The 14185-nt window shown below is 53.1% G+C and overlaps 5 protein-coding genes across 5 annotated transcripts; all 5 read right to left on the bottom strand.

Moving 5' to 3' along the window:
• Positions 1–256: 256 nt before the first annotated feature.
• On the bottom strand, positions 257–2185 carry J4E78_001524 (uncharacterized protein; the record flags this gene model as incomplete). Its single annotated transcript, XM_049362183.1, has 3 exons — positions 257–1326; positions 1382–1872; positions 2172–2185. The coding sequence occupies 3 exons, from the start codon at positions 2183–2185 to the stop codon at positions 257–259; spliced, it is 1575 nt and encodes a 524-aa protein (XP_049227466.1).
• Positions 2186–2598: 413 nt separating this feature from the next.
• On the bottom strand, positions 2599–4104 carry J4E78_001525 (uncharacterized protein; the record flags this gene model as incomplete). Its single annotated transcript, XM_049362184.1, has 2 exons — positions 2599–3927; positions 4063–4104. 2 exons carry the CDS (start codon positions 4102–4104, stop codon positions 2599–2601), a joined length of 1371 nt encoding a protein of 456 aa, XP_049227467.1.
• Positions 4105–6879: 2775 nt separating this feature from the next.
• On the bottom strand, positions 6880–7975 carry J4E78_001526 (uncharacterized protein; the record flags this gene model as incomplete). The annotated part of the gene is made up of 2 exons (XM_049362185.1): positions 6880–7529; positions 7597–7975. 2 exons carry the CDS (start codon positions 7973–7975, stop codon positions 6880–6882), a joined length of 1029 nt encoding a protein of 342 aa, XP_049227468.1.
• A 734-nt stretch (positions 7976–8709) lies between these two features.
• Positions 8710–10398, bottom strand: CYP8 (Peptidyl-prolyl cis-trans isomerase cyp8; the record flags this gene model as incomplete). The annotated part of the gene is made up of 1 exon (XM_049362186.1): positions 8710–10398. One exon carries the CDS (start codon positions 10396–10398, stop codon positions 8710–8712), a length of 1689 nt encoding a protein of 562 aa, XP_049227469.1.
• A 2525-nt stretch (positions 10399–12923) lies between these two features.
• J4E78_001528 (uncharacterized protein) lies at positions 12924–13781 on the bottom strand (the record flags this gene model as incomplete). Its single annotated transcript, XM_049362187.1, has 1 exon — positions 12924–13781. The coding sequence occupies one exon, from the start codon at positions 13779–13781 to the stop codon at positions 12924–12926; it is 858 nt and encodes a 285-aa protein (XP_049227470.1).
• Between the last annotated feature and the right edge of the window lie 404 nt (positions 13782–14185).

A 14185-nucleotide genomic window follows, 5' to 3' on the forward strand; every position in this document is an offset into this window, starting at 1 on the left:
CTCGTGGGGTCGCTGCGGGGCAACCTTGTGGCGCTTCTGGAATGCGTCGTGTGGGTATAGATGACATCGAGGCATGGGTTGAACGGACGATGCACAAAGCGTTGACGACGCCAACACGCGGGTGAAAAGCTTGTCCAACGCTAACCGACCTAGGTGCATGGAAATGTCGATCGGGAGCATGTGCGAAATCACGTTATATTCTCCAAGAATTCTACTTTCAATGATACATTATAGCGCTGTCATGTAAGACGCACATCTACGAAGAAGATTGAGTCCCCTCATTTCCCACGCCTATATCATCATGATGGCCAGGTAGTTCGTGCACAAAATCACTACCCTGAACTTCCACAACGCCTACTTCACCTGAGCCTTTGAGTTCGCGGGCATTCTCCACTGTCTCGAGTTCAGATGCTTCCCTGTCCATTGCCTCGTGCTTCCCCGAACCAGCATCTAATTCGAATCTCTCTTTTTCCATAGCCTCGATTCCCAGCTTGTGCTCGCCATGCAATTCTCCTTTATCGTATTGATTGTCTTCCAGTGGGGTCTTGCGTCGGGAAGGCCCCAGTCGCTTCTTCCAGACAATGATGAGGCACAATGCTGCAAGGCCCGCGATACCTGCGCCTACTCCAATCCCAGCATATGCAGCTGACGAAAGGCCTTTTGAGCTATTTGTAGCTGAAGGTAGAGGCGGATCCGGTGTTTGGGTGGGTTCCACCTGTGAAGGTATAGGCACGATATCCGCGGCGCTATTACCATGAGACGCTTGACTTAAGTTGAATAGTAAGCGCTCGTAATCCACGGATATGTAGGTTTCTTGCAGGAAAGTCCGACCGAGCATGTACTCTGCGGGGCTCGAAGCCCTTTTCAATGGGAAGTAGTGAGTAGAATTGTCTCCCAAAGGAGGAGTAAGCCGGAGATCGAATGCCGAGTAGGGAAGTGTGTAGTTTACTAGCTGTTCCATACTTGAGACCCCTGTTGAGAACTTTACTTCAGGATTTTCGCTTAACAGTCGTGCATGCGTCGTGTCGTTGACGAGGTACAGTTCCAAAGAGTCGTCCCAGATCAATCCGAAAGCTGCTTCGAATAGTTGACAGCCTTCTTGCGGTAGCCAGATATGTGGAACATCGGAGTCGACTGTAAAAACAGGTGGGCGAGAAAAATTGTTTTTATCCGGCTCCCACGAGGCGCCTCCAGTTATACTAATTGCATCCAAAGGTATACCGAATGACGCATTCTGTCCGATAGAGAAACCCAATGTTGTAGTCGTTGCAGGATCGAATCGTGCAGCATCGTATCCGCCGAGGACCAGACTAGCTGAGCTGTTGCCTACCAGAAAAGATTAGCTATAAGCCATGTATCCGCCCGGTCTAGTTCTACTTACGATTGACAGAGCCCGCTGTATAGCCAAGACTCAAACTAGGAATGACACCTGACTCCCAGAGCGACGAGAGGAGTGAAGGGTGTTGTGCTCCTAGGGGCCCGACCGATCCTGGAAAGAGACCTAGAGTCCCAAGTCGGAACCGCTTCCGATCAGTTTCAGCAATGTACTGTGAGGAGATTTTGCGGTCTTGCGCAGTCTTTCCGAGGTATACATCGTCGACGCCAAAGTTAGGCTCGGGATTGGCGTTGTCTTCGCTAACATCGGAGTAGCTGTTGATGTATTCCGCAATTGCCAACGGTACGAGATGACTAGGTGTACCTTCCCAGGTGTTTGATGAACCGCCGTAAAAGAAAGCGCATGTGTCGTTGCACCATTCGCTCTCATTTGGCACAATGACAACGGTAGAGGTAATGCCAGCGATGCATCGAAAATACTGAACTGGATTACCCACAGAGAGGTCAAAGGTTGACCACGGACCGTCTGCGCCGTCCCTGTTCTACGGTCAGTACAACCTCAAACTCATGATCGTGGAAAATTACCAATGTCCACTAGGCGCGACGACCAGCGGCGCCACAGAGGCTGCCTGACCCAAAGAGCACCCTAACCAGACTGCTGCGAGCCACATACGAGCGGGAAGGGGCAGGCGAAATGCCATGACGAATTAGTTATTGTGCCCGCGTTCCTGTACCGGCACATTCGTCAAAGCAATGATGGTGTAGTTCGGGAGTAGAAGAAGTGGACATGGAAATGGCTGAAACCTCGGGAAGTAAGCAGTGGCGGGAAAACTAACCATGCGGGGGCCATAACGACTGCTTGTCCCCGATTTAGAAGAACGAAATGGATTTTAGATTGGCAGACGGGATGGCGTTCACTGTTGGGGGCCAGTATGCGCCAAGTAGTCCTTACCGGTCTGGCCCTGTTAAGCTAACCTGCAAGAGAAGGAACGCCGCACGGGCATGCAATGTAAGCTGTATATCAAACTTCGAAACAGGCGCCTCGTATGTGGCCTATTTGGGAGCTTCGATATGCTTGACTCTTACTGAGATAGGTTATGATGACCCATCGCAACGAGCGACTCACAACTTCCGAAATCCATATGTACCCATACAATCAGATCCTCTCGAAAAGAGAAGTATCGTCAAATCAAGAGCCTGAGAAGGGTCATGTATCCATTCTCAGAGAATAAAAGGGTATACAGACTCACAGAACAACCCCCCTCACAACTCCCTCCTCTTCCTGGCCTCCTCATCCCCCTCCTTAACCTCACCCGTCCTCTTCAAATCCACAAACTCGCCCTCCTCCTCAAGCGCATCAACATCACCCTTCTCCTTCGCCTTCTGTAGTTCCTCCGCTTCCTTCCTATCAGCCTCCTTCTGCATCTGCTCATCGACCTCTTGTCTCTCTACAATCTCCGCTTCTTCGCCGACCTCTCCCGTCAATGGCCCCTCGCTCTCTTCGTACCAGTCTGTGCTCTCTGTCCACTCGATGATCTTCTCCTTGGCTGTCTCGCTGAGGGTGTAGTAGCCGGGGTTGTTGCGCGGCTCGAACATGGAGGTGTGGGCCCAGGTTTCTGCTGTGGCTTTGTCGTTCACGGCGGGCATGAAGAAGTCCTTGAGAGGGCCTTTGGGTAGGTTGCAAAAGGTGCGGTCTTTGCCTGCGACTTTGCCCGTCCAACCATGTTCCTTGTTCTCGCTGTTAACGGCATGACCGAGCGTGGTGTGCATATTGCAGAAGCCGAGATCGTGGCTCGTGGTGAGCTTGGCAATCTTCTCAAGTCGCTTCCGCATCTCTTCGGGGCGGGCTAGGACTCCGACGAATTCCAGATGTGATGTGGCCCATGATACGCCTTGAGTTATCTGGTCTTTCTTCATGTATGCTGCTGCGCCTCCTGCTGCTATTGCGCCCGCAGCGCCAGCAAACATGGCTACCTTTCCGTAGCGTTGCCACAGCGGTGCTGATGCTGCGTCGCCAGTAGACGAGGGTGCCGGAAGCATCTTGCTCGTATCGACGGCACCAGCCGCAGTGTCCTTGCCGCCCCATCCAAACGCGCCTGCGAGGTTGTTGTACGCCGAGTATGCCGAGCTCGCGGTGTTCCAATGCTTCTCCGCGCCATGTGCCACTACGCCAGGCGCTATACCGAGGTATGGTGTATCGAAAGCGAGGATGCCCTGTATGTACGGGAACATGAGCGCCGAATGGTCGGCAAGCGAGCCCGTAGAGCCGGTCTGCGAGTTGGACTGTGAATGAATCGGCTGTTCCGCGAGGATGGACAAGAGCGTCTCAGCCGCAACGATGCCGCCCATAGAATGGCCGACGAGTATCGTGCGCACGGAAGGGTCGACAGTAGGCGACGGCGTCGAATTGGCGACCTCGAGGTCTATGACTTTGTTCTGCAGCCATTCTTTGAAGCGGCCGACGCACTCGTGCAAGTCGCCTCGCGTCTCGAACTGGGGGTACGTGATGGTCAGGACGGTGACTTTGGGCAGCGCATGCTGGAGGAGCGCCTTCACGTGGCTCGGGAAGGTTCTGAATGTTTCATCTCCACCCTATAGCACGTGTCAGTATCGTTCTCGCATTTGTTCGCATCGCATCGGGCGTCGCATTGCACATGGCTGGGCCTGAGACATGGAGATGCGACCCCGGTGATGACGTAATGGGGGTATCGCGTAAAAGCTACGTACCTTGAAGCCGTGGATGAAGCACAGCAATAACGTCTTCCTCATGGTCCTCGACTATGCTCCTGTGCGCCTGCATGGTGGGGCTGGGTTAGTGGAGGGCTGACGATAAGTCGACTGGGCGGGAAGGCGATTACGTCTGGGGTGCAGCTACGCTCGCTTACCTGGCAGGGGGCTGTTGGCCGGGAGGGTCGGTTGCCGGAGAGCAGCACAACGGCATGAGAGTAATTTGAAAAGGTTGGATAAATGCGCGGGCAGGGAGAATCACATGCAGGAAATTGAGAGAGTGAGGTATTCATGTGCTTTGATTCATCGTTTCACGCAAGCTTTCGCTGCTGCGACTGCTCTTAATTGTGACCACATGTGCTACATGACTACTCCGTGACACATGGTCTCTCTGACACATCCGACTGCTCGTGCCTCTTCTCTGCCAATCCATCAATGCGGGTATAGTACAAACAATGCAAACTCCAACGCCATATCGTGAGCCTCTTCGGCAATGCATAAACATAAGAAAGGTGTAGGCGCCAGTGCTACCGACTGCTCGTAAGCAGCACAATGGCTACTGCAGATAGACTTGCTATCGACAGTTCCGAAGCCTTGAGCTGCCATGATGCGCCTACCGCAACGACGTCGAACGGTGAGCCACCGCCCGAGTCAGTGTTTGACAGCTGGGCGTTGGGCGCTTGTGTGGGATCTGCCGCCTGCGCAGTGTCTGTAGGTGGCGCGACAGAAGTCGTGAACGTTCCAGTGGCATTCGGATCCAGCGTCAAGCCCCCTGTTGACGAGCTCGTAGTTGTCGGTTGGGCTGAACTGGTCGGCTCGTCATCCCCATCGTCCGAATCCGCAGTTGAACTTGACGGAGTTGACGTCGCTTCGATTGCTGAGTTTGTGAAACTTGTAGATGTTAAGACCGCCTGGGTGCTTGTTGCTTGCTCTGATGTCTTCGTGCTCGTCTTTTGGGCAGTCTCGCTCGAGGTCGTTACGATAGTTACTCCAGGGCATAGACTTTGGATACCGAGCCCATTCTGAAAGACGCCGATGATGCTCAGCTCGCCCGCATCGACGTCCGCACATTTGTCTTTCACTTCCTCCGCGAGCGCCGAAAGACCCCGCACGCAGGATGCGGTACATGTGGCGCCCGACTTGAAGTCATCGGCTGAGCAGCCCGAGATGGCGGAGTTGTAGACGGTGTTGCAAGAAGTTGGGAGATTTTGGATCCGCGGAATGAAGGCCGAGAGCGAAACTGTTGTCGCTGAGGATATCGACGCAAGCGTGAGCGCCACCAAGGCTGAACGTATTGAGGCGGGTAGCATCGTGAGTGTTGTGAAGGTTTTCGTGAATTGGGGTCGGCGGACCCGTAGGTCTCGAATGGAGAAAGGGCCGTGACCCAGAGTTCCGAGTGCCAATCTCGAACTTCGATCACGAAGCCTGGATGTCCTGGTGGAAAGATGTCTTCCGGAGGTGGTGAGACGACTTGCGTTTGAACAGGCGGTATGACGTCTTCAAGACAGCGGGTTTGTTTGCGTCGTGTGAAATTTCGAATGCCGCCACCTGCCGACTGCACTGGGGCTTTTTGCTGTGATGTCCCGGTGACTGCGCGTTGCCGTGGACAACCAAATTTCAGAACTCTTGCCGTCGACCTTCTGGAGAGATGGTGATGCGCCCCACTTCTCACGTATGGGGATGTCGACAGAACTGTTTCGACACAATGGTGTAACGGCAGTGCGCGGATATACCAAAGATCGCCTTGTCTATACAGAACTATCCAGAAAAGCTGCAATAAAGAACGTGAATGACGCAACACGCAAACGAGGGAACGACTGTTGTTTCTTCCTGGCACCGGGCCTGCAAAAGAGCGAATGTACCTCCGAAACGAACTGTTGGGGAACAAAGACGCACAGCGTTAAGAAAGAAAACAGTTTGCAAAAGAAAGGAAAGGGAGAAGGGAGGAGAGCCGCGATCTTCGTGATATTCAGTCGCTCAACAACCAAACTCAGGCAGCGTTGGGACCAGGCGGCGGGACCCGCCACATCTTAAGGTAGATCTACAAGGACACCCGTCCTATCCGCACACAGAAGACCCTTACCTTGCCTTTGCCTCATCATAGCTCAAGTGGGTAGCCACGAGACGGGCAGTCCTTGTACAGCTATCTGAGTGTCGCAAGTGGCCGTTATTCAGTTTTCTGAAACAACGGGGTAGGCGGTGGTTAGTGTCGCTGCGGCGTTGCAGCTGCCCATTGGCTGGGCGAGCCAGCGCAGGCGTTACATGTCGCGACCGCGCTTCAGATGCAGGTACCCGGAGCTGGACAGGAGATGTGTAAGAGGTGTGTGTCGCGCGTGTACTTAATTGAGCTGCCTCGGCGGCTGCGTATGGACTGGCGGGCGAGGCGCGAACCACAATCGCCCGAGATGAGACGGTTATGGCGCCTGCGTGGCTGTGGCGCGTGGATGCGTTCGCACGTGGAGTCTAAGAGCCTAGAAGGGAGAAGCTATCAAGATGCGGACTTGGCTTTCTTGGAGTGTACGTATGACGGGTTTGACGTGTGTGTGATGGTTATAGATGCGAGCTGCGTCTACCCTGATGGCCGCTGTTCGCGCTTTAACTTCCTCGCCGCCGCTTCCTTGCACCCAAACCTCCATCATCCCAGCACCACCACGAGTCCATATGCGGGGCTTCATATAGCAAGACATTTTGCATGATGGCAATTGTTTCATTGTTTCAATCTCTCCTCAGCTATAGTTCCTGACGTTTTTCTATAGTTTCCATATCCGCGCTGACCGCGTCCAGCATCCTTGCCATGCGCGGAGCTCCTTGGTCTGCCTACTCCATAACGATAACGCTCCTGAACCTCACCTTTCCGCTTTCCATGTGCTTGACAGCATCTTCTACCTTGTCGAATGGGAACTTCTCGATCATGCACTTCACGCCCTGTTTCTCCGCAAAGTCAATCGCTTCCTCACTGTCCAGCGCATGTCCGGATGGCCACCCATGGACGGATTTGCCCTTCATGATCAGGCTCACGGTGTTGACTGGAATATCACCAACAGGCGCAAGGACGAGCAGTTTGCCTAGAGGTCCAAGTCCATCAACCAGCGGCCCTATGATCTGGGGGTTCGGTGCCGTAACAACGATGAGGCTTGCGCCACCCATCTTCTGTAGTGCCTCGGCGGCGTTTTCTTTCGATGTGTCGATGTAGTCGTTTGCGCCGAGCTGGTGAGCAAAGTCCTTCTTGCTGTCCGAAGATGATACAGCGACCGTGCGGTAGCCCATCTTGCGAGCGTACTGGAGTGCCAGATGACCTAGGCCACCAAGTCCCTGCACGGCCACAGTGTCACCCTGCTGGATGTTCATCTTGCGGATGCCATTGAACACGGTAACGCCGGCGCAGAGTAGAGGAGCGTATTCGGCGGGGTTGGCATCGGCGGGAATACGCACTGCAGCCTCGCTGCGGAGAGTACAATACTCAGCATCTGATGTCACATGTCAGTCCATCATCTTGGATATTCAGGTCTTTGCCAACATAAAGGTAAAACTTACATCCACCATCCCTACTAACTCCATTAACAAGCTCATTCTCGCACATCTGGAACATCCCTTTGTTACAAGACTTGCAACTCCCATCATGAGAACCATGCCATCCTCCACCGACACGGTCTCCAACCTTCCACTTCTTCTCGCCATCGCCAACTGCGATCACCTTCCCAATAACTTCATGTCCCGGGACGCGGGGGTAGACATCGCCCAGATGGCCCTGTTGCATAAAGCTGTCGGAATGACAGATACCGCACGCAAGGACCTTGATCAGGACCTCGCCCGACTTGGGCGCAGAGACAGGGACATCTTTGATCGTCCAAGGCGCGCCTTTCTTCTCGATCACGACGGCGCGGCAAGAGGAGGGGATGTCAGACGAAGACATGATGGTATTTGGTGTACTAGTATGCCGAGAATACGCAGATGAAGACAAGAGATAAGACAACAGATGTAAGCTTTCTTAAACCCTGACGTGGATTTGTCTACAAGGTAAAGTAGTTGAGTTGTCGATCAGCTGTGATGTCAACGAGCAGAGGTACGCGCGACCTAGCCCTCTTTTATCTCTACCTCCGTCATGCACGTATGCGTATGCATACATCATCGTTATCACCTATCACCGTTCCTTTCTTCCCCGCACCAGCCAACAACTAAACGACTAAACATCTAAATCCCTCCTGGTCGACCACAAACATACTTCCGCAACGTTCCGTACTACAACCCGTGCAATCCGGATTAGAAATAAATTCTCTCGATATGACAACAACACATGTCGCGGCCGTCTATACCTTCCCAACTACAGCATCACCCCGCGTATGTCCGCGCACGGATTAGTCTGGGCATACTTGCTCCTCGCACACCGATTGGAAGATTGTGGTACGCCCAATGGGCTTTACGCTAACGCCGATGGAGCCGAGAGTGTTATTTGGGTGTGTTATATACAGTCATGTATCTAATCAGCCATTTGCAGCGGACAGATTCCGCGTGGTGCTTGATTAGCGCGGAGTTTGCGGTTTTAGTCGCGTCGTAGGAATGCACAACATGGAGAAACACGCAGTACAAAACGTGTTGGGGTATCATTTTAGTGCTGTCTAACTTCCAGTCAAAGACGCTTGGAACACTTTACCAGGCGTCAAAGTTGCCAAAACCACCAGTCTTAGCTTTCTTCTTAACGGGCGCAACATCCTCCTCATCATCCACGTATCCAACTATCTCATCCTCGCCCTGGTTTTGTATATCCTGTTTCGCAGCTTGGAGATATTTGCCTACGCCGAGACCTTCACCCGTGCCGTTCTCCACAGTACCATCTGCGCGTATGCGCTTGCCCGTCCATGTCGTCTTGTCATCCGCTGTGCCGCCTTGCCTCTTGATCTCTTCAGCCTCCAGCTCTTTGTTCTCCTTGTCCTTGCGCTCCTTCTGCCATTCTTCGAACGGGTCTACAAAGACGACTACGTCTAGTATCTCGATATCGTCGACGGGCTTGTCCTTCTCGCCGACTTCTGCGACCTCCATTGATCGTAGTGTAGTATCCAGCCCACCTACTACTCGTGCGAAGATCGTGTGTTTGCGGTCGAGATGCGGGACGGCGCGGTACGTGATGAAGAACTGGCTTGTGTTGGTGCCCTTGCCCTTGTTCGCCATACTGAGTACGCCTCTGGCGTTATGCCTCTCCGGCCCCTCGAACTCGTCTTCGAATGGCTTGCCCCATATGCTTTGCCCGCCTCTTCCGGTACCTGTTGGGTCACCACCTTGTATCATGAAGCCCTTGATGTTCCTGTGGAAGATTGTGTGGCTGTAGTATCCCTTCTGTGCCAGCTTGACAAAGTTCCATACTGCGCGCGGTGCGTATTCGGGGAGGAGTTCGACGTTGAGATCGCCGAGGGAGGTGGAGATGCGTGCGTAGCCCTTGTTCTTTATGCGCTTCGGCTTGAGCATGTAGTCTTCGTCGGAGAGGAGGGCGCGTTCGCCGGAGGTATGCGGTGTGACGCCGGTCGAGGTAAAGGATGCGGCAGCTTTACCGGAGGTATATACGGCGGCGTTGTACGCTGGTTTCTTGGGTTCAGAGGATGTCGATGCTGCTGTGCCATTCCTGGGTAGGTTTGCAAGCGCTTTTGATGTAATTCCGCTTTGCTCCTTGATCTTCCTGTTTTCGCGCGCCTTCGCAACTGCTTCTTTCGCCTTGAGGATCTTCGCAGCGTTGCCCAGCGCCTCTTTGTTCACGCCGGTCTCCGCCTCTGCTACTACTGTGTCTCCATCCTTCACATGCTTGTATGAGCTGAAGTCCCTTGACTCGATACTCTGAGGGTCCTGAAGCGTAATGATGTCCTTCCGTGTAAACGGGTCATCGCTGACCAGATCCTGCCAGTTCTTTGCCTTGATGTTCAGCCTCTCAACCGTGTCCCATGCGAAGACGTTGCCGCTCTTCCTTAACGCGACGATGTGTGTGTTATCTGTGAAGACCTTGTATGTGACTGGGTCAACGAATTCGCCGTCCTCGTTCTTGGTGAAGTTGAGCGTAATGAGGTCGGCACGCTTTAATGGCGTTCCGTCGACGGGATTCGTGTCGGGGTGTTTCGATAGCCATGTAAGGATGTGGGTGAGATCGAAGATGGTGCCCGATAATGTGCACACGGGATCTGTGAAGGGCTGCAGCGAGACGGCGCAGTAGTTGAAGGGAAGGCGCTTGAAGGTCGAGGACAGGCCGGCAGCGGAGGCTCGATTTGCGCTGTTTGCGCCGCGCGCGTTGCCGAACGCATCCGAAGATGACCACTCAGAGTGGGTGATGTATAGCTTGTCGGTTCCTTTACCCATGTCGGATATATGTAGCGGAGGAGGTTGTTGTTAGAGGAGCGCTGCGTGAGGCGCAAAATGTCTGTAGAGGTGACGCGCCGGCGATCAACGACCCTAGCACGGCTCCACACTCCAGGATCCACCCTTCCGCAGTGCTCTTACCTCTGAACCACGCGTTTGTAGAAGCAGATTCCCATCATGCCTGGGCATTTACCCAAGTACCTGGGCATTTACCCAAGTACACCAGAATGACGCCCAGATATGAAGGAGAGGGCTATGCCGCGCATCGAGTCTTTCATTGGCTAACACGAAGACGCTCAGCCGTATATAAGTAGGCTGCCGTCTGCTGCCACGGCGTTTCAGCCTTCTCGAGACCTGAACACAACTTATATACACTGCAAACAAAGTTCTTGCTTGTACATATCATCGTGTTATCTGGGGATAGGATTGTCCTTTCGTAGTAGGATCAGTGTACGTACAAGCAGATACCCTAGGAGTTTACGTGGCTGTTGAAAGGCTCGAGTTCTCTTTCAGACCATGTTAGCCTGCAAAGCACATCAAGACCTACATTACTTACGCATATGCAGTTCCCTCCCCAAACAGGGCAATTCGCGTTAAACCTTGAAAATCTCTCACTACACGCGATGTCGACAATCCATCAGTCTGCTCCGTTGGACCTTAGCCCTACGATCAACACGCGGCTGCTCAAACTTGGACTAGACTCTTCGACCGCCACATCCTCATCGAAAATCTCTGTACGACTCCATGTGACGTCTCTTGTCGATGCACCTCCCTATACCGCCGTTTCGTACATGTGGGGAGAACCATCGCCCACAAAACAGATCCTACTCAATGGACAACCCTTTACTGTGCGGCAAAATCTTTGGGACTTACTCAGTCAGCTGCGGTCTGTGAAAGCTGATGACTACCTCTGGATTGACGCTCTTTCCATCGACCAAACGAATGACCGCGAAAAGAACCATCAAGTTGCCATCATGGGGTCTATATATACTAGAGCAGAGAAGACGATCGCTTGGCTTGGTACAGCGAGTAGGGAATCCGCAGCGCATTTTCAGGTCTTGAAAACAGGAATCACCGTGCAGGAACGCTCGTACTTGCGGGGAGAGCGTCCTGCTACCAAAGACGCTATCAAAGACTGTCCTCGATTGGCGAGCCTCAAATACATGTTAGGCCATCCATACTGGACCCGTACGTGGATACTCCAAGAGTACTTGCTCTCATCGTCCGTTGAATTTTGGTGCGGGAATGAGGTCCTGCCGGCTTCGGAGTTAGTGTCTAGAGCGAACGAATCGTTTGGTTGGAACTACGTACGCCTCATGGAGACACCGGCGCATGAAACGGCCTTCCATATAATTCAATTTTGGACTATATCCAATGCCATAACTTTTAGCTTAACCTGGCTGTTGAACCTATCGGTCCATAGCATCTGCATCGATCCACGCGACCGCATATACGCGTTGCTCTCATTATTATCGCCACGGGAACGCGAGCTATGGGCCATCACACCAGACTACGCAGCATCGACTCAAGACCTTTTTGAGAACTTGTGCAGTGTTTTCCAGAACACTGATCTGAATGTTGAAAGAGGGGGGTGGAACTTAGAAGAATGGAAAGCTCTGCTACGACGTACACTGGTCCTGGGTGCTATCGAAGAAGATGATTAACATCAGACATGTATTTCTGGCGCCAGCGAGACCTGACTTTGGATCCACTATGGTACCTTGTTCAATCCCACCTCTTTGCTACGTTCAAAATCAACTGGTCTAGTACGCAAAATCAAATATCCCTCAGGTCTGCATTAGGAACAAGTTCTCAAATCTGTCCAATCGTATGCCTTTGTAGGCTCGAGAACCGACGTTTTAATCTAGAAGAGCATGCTGTCTACAAGATATATAAGGAAGCTCAGTGGCCATCCACCAGACACTGCGAAGCCCGTTGTCCTCTAAATACATACATTTCCCAGTCATCAGTCAGTCACTCAATCACTAAAATCACTCATGCAAGACCAAGAGAGTTTTAAACCAGACTCGCTAACATTCATCTATATACAGACCCAGACGAAACCCCCACGAAAAAAGAAAAGAGTTGCTCCCATCCAATTAAACCGTCAAGGAACAACCTCCCTCCCCTTCCGCAGACACCCGTCTCCCATTCCATCCATCTAATTACAGTTTATATAACCAAACAACTAAAAAGGAAAACAGCTCAAGTAAATGAGTGTATGGTAGGTCAGTTATGTACAGAACTAAAGGAGTGGCACCAAGAACCCCATTCATGGAAGAATGGATTCTTGAAAAAGCCGAGCTCACTCTATTCATACTCGTATGTACTTGTAATATCTCTTTCTCTCTCTCTTGTTCTTGTGCCCAAAGTGGAATTGCCCAGCAAAACCGCAAAGTTGTTCTTCGTCTCTTATTATATTATATCCAACTCTTCATTTGTCGTGCTAATCCGAGGTTGCTGCTGTCGTCATTGTATGATTCCGAGGGGCCATTGTAGAGAAAGCTTGATGGATGGCGAGAAGCTTACTCGGGCTTTCCGAGGATACCGCGGGCCATGTGGCGCTTGCGGAGGTTGTACTCGACCGCGCGCTTCTTGGCGGCAGTGCTCTGGGTGAAGGCAGCGGAGCCACCGAAGGGACCGGCAAGGGCAGCGTTCTGCATGCGGACGATGCAGACGTTGGTGGCGCCACCGGCGGTACCGGAGCAGGTCATGCCAGCGGGCATCTGGACCTTGACGGGGAAGTCCTTGACGGCGGCGGCGGAGAGACCTCCAATACCGATACCGGGGACGTTCTGCATGACGGTTGCGTCCTGGAAGGCGGCGGGGTCGGTGCCAGCGGAGGTGGCGTCGATCTGAGCGGTCAGGGGACCGGCACCGTCCTGGTTGACTTGGTGGAAGGTCATGGTGATGGTGCCGTCGTCGGCGGTGGTGGGCAGACCAGATGTGGCTCCGGTACCTGCGGCTTTGGCGACACCACCCTCAGTTCCTGTGGACTTGGTGCCGGCAGAGGCAGCACCAGCGCCGCCAGCACCACCACCGGTAAGAGCATCGAGGAAGCCACGCTTGGCACCAGCTGCGGCACCGGCACCAGCACCTCCAGCAGCACCTCCCATGAACATGGAGATAGCGGCACCAGCGTCAACAGCACCGCCACCCTGGGTGCGTCCAAGAGCAGAGGCCTTGCCACCCATCTCGCGGGTGCGGATGATGGAAGTATCAGCCTCGGAACCGCAAAGAGGAGAGGCGCAGTTGCGAGGAGTACCGTCCTGGACGGAAAGACCAGGCATGGTTACACCATTGGCACCCTGGATCTCAGAAACGACACCGTGGGCCTGAACGGAGGCGGCGATAGCAGCAATGGCAGCGAGAGAGTAACGCATCTTGATGGATATGAAGTTGGTTGATAAAAAGGGTTAAAAAGAGTTGAAGATAGTCGAGAGTACTGAGTGAGAAAGATGTAATGAGTAGTGAATTAAGCAAGCGACCGGCGCAAGAAAGTAATTAGAAGGATGGAAGGAAGGGAAGAAAGCGAGTCTGGTTGGTTTGAATGTTGAGTGATGGTGATATCGACCTTAGGAGGACGAGCAGTCAGGTTTATATACAGCTTTCTCGCGGTGGCTTGTCAGCGTTCCAAAGCTTAGCATAGACACAAGCATTCAGCGGTCTGCGTCTCCGATCCACCAAGGCAAGATGGCGCCCGCGACCCCTTGCTGCCATGGCCAAACACGATGATGGCCGTCGAGGGAGGCTGTGATACCGAGAGCACAGACCCTGACCGGAGAGC

Source organism: Alternaria triticimaculans, assembly GCF_023758025.1.
Source record: "Alternaria triticimaculans strain BMP 0046 chromosome Unknown scaffold_1, whole genome shotgun sequence".
Lineage (NCBI taxonomy): Eukaryota > Fungi > Ascomycota > Dothideomycetes > Pleosporales > Pleosporaceae > Alternaria > Alternaria triticimaculans.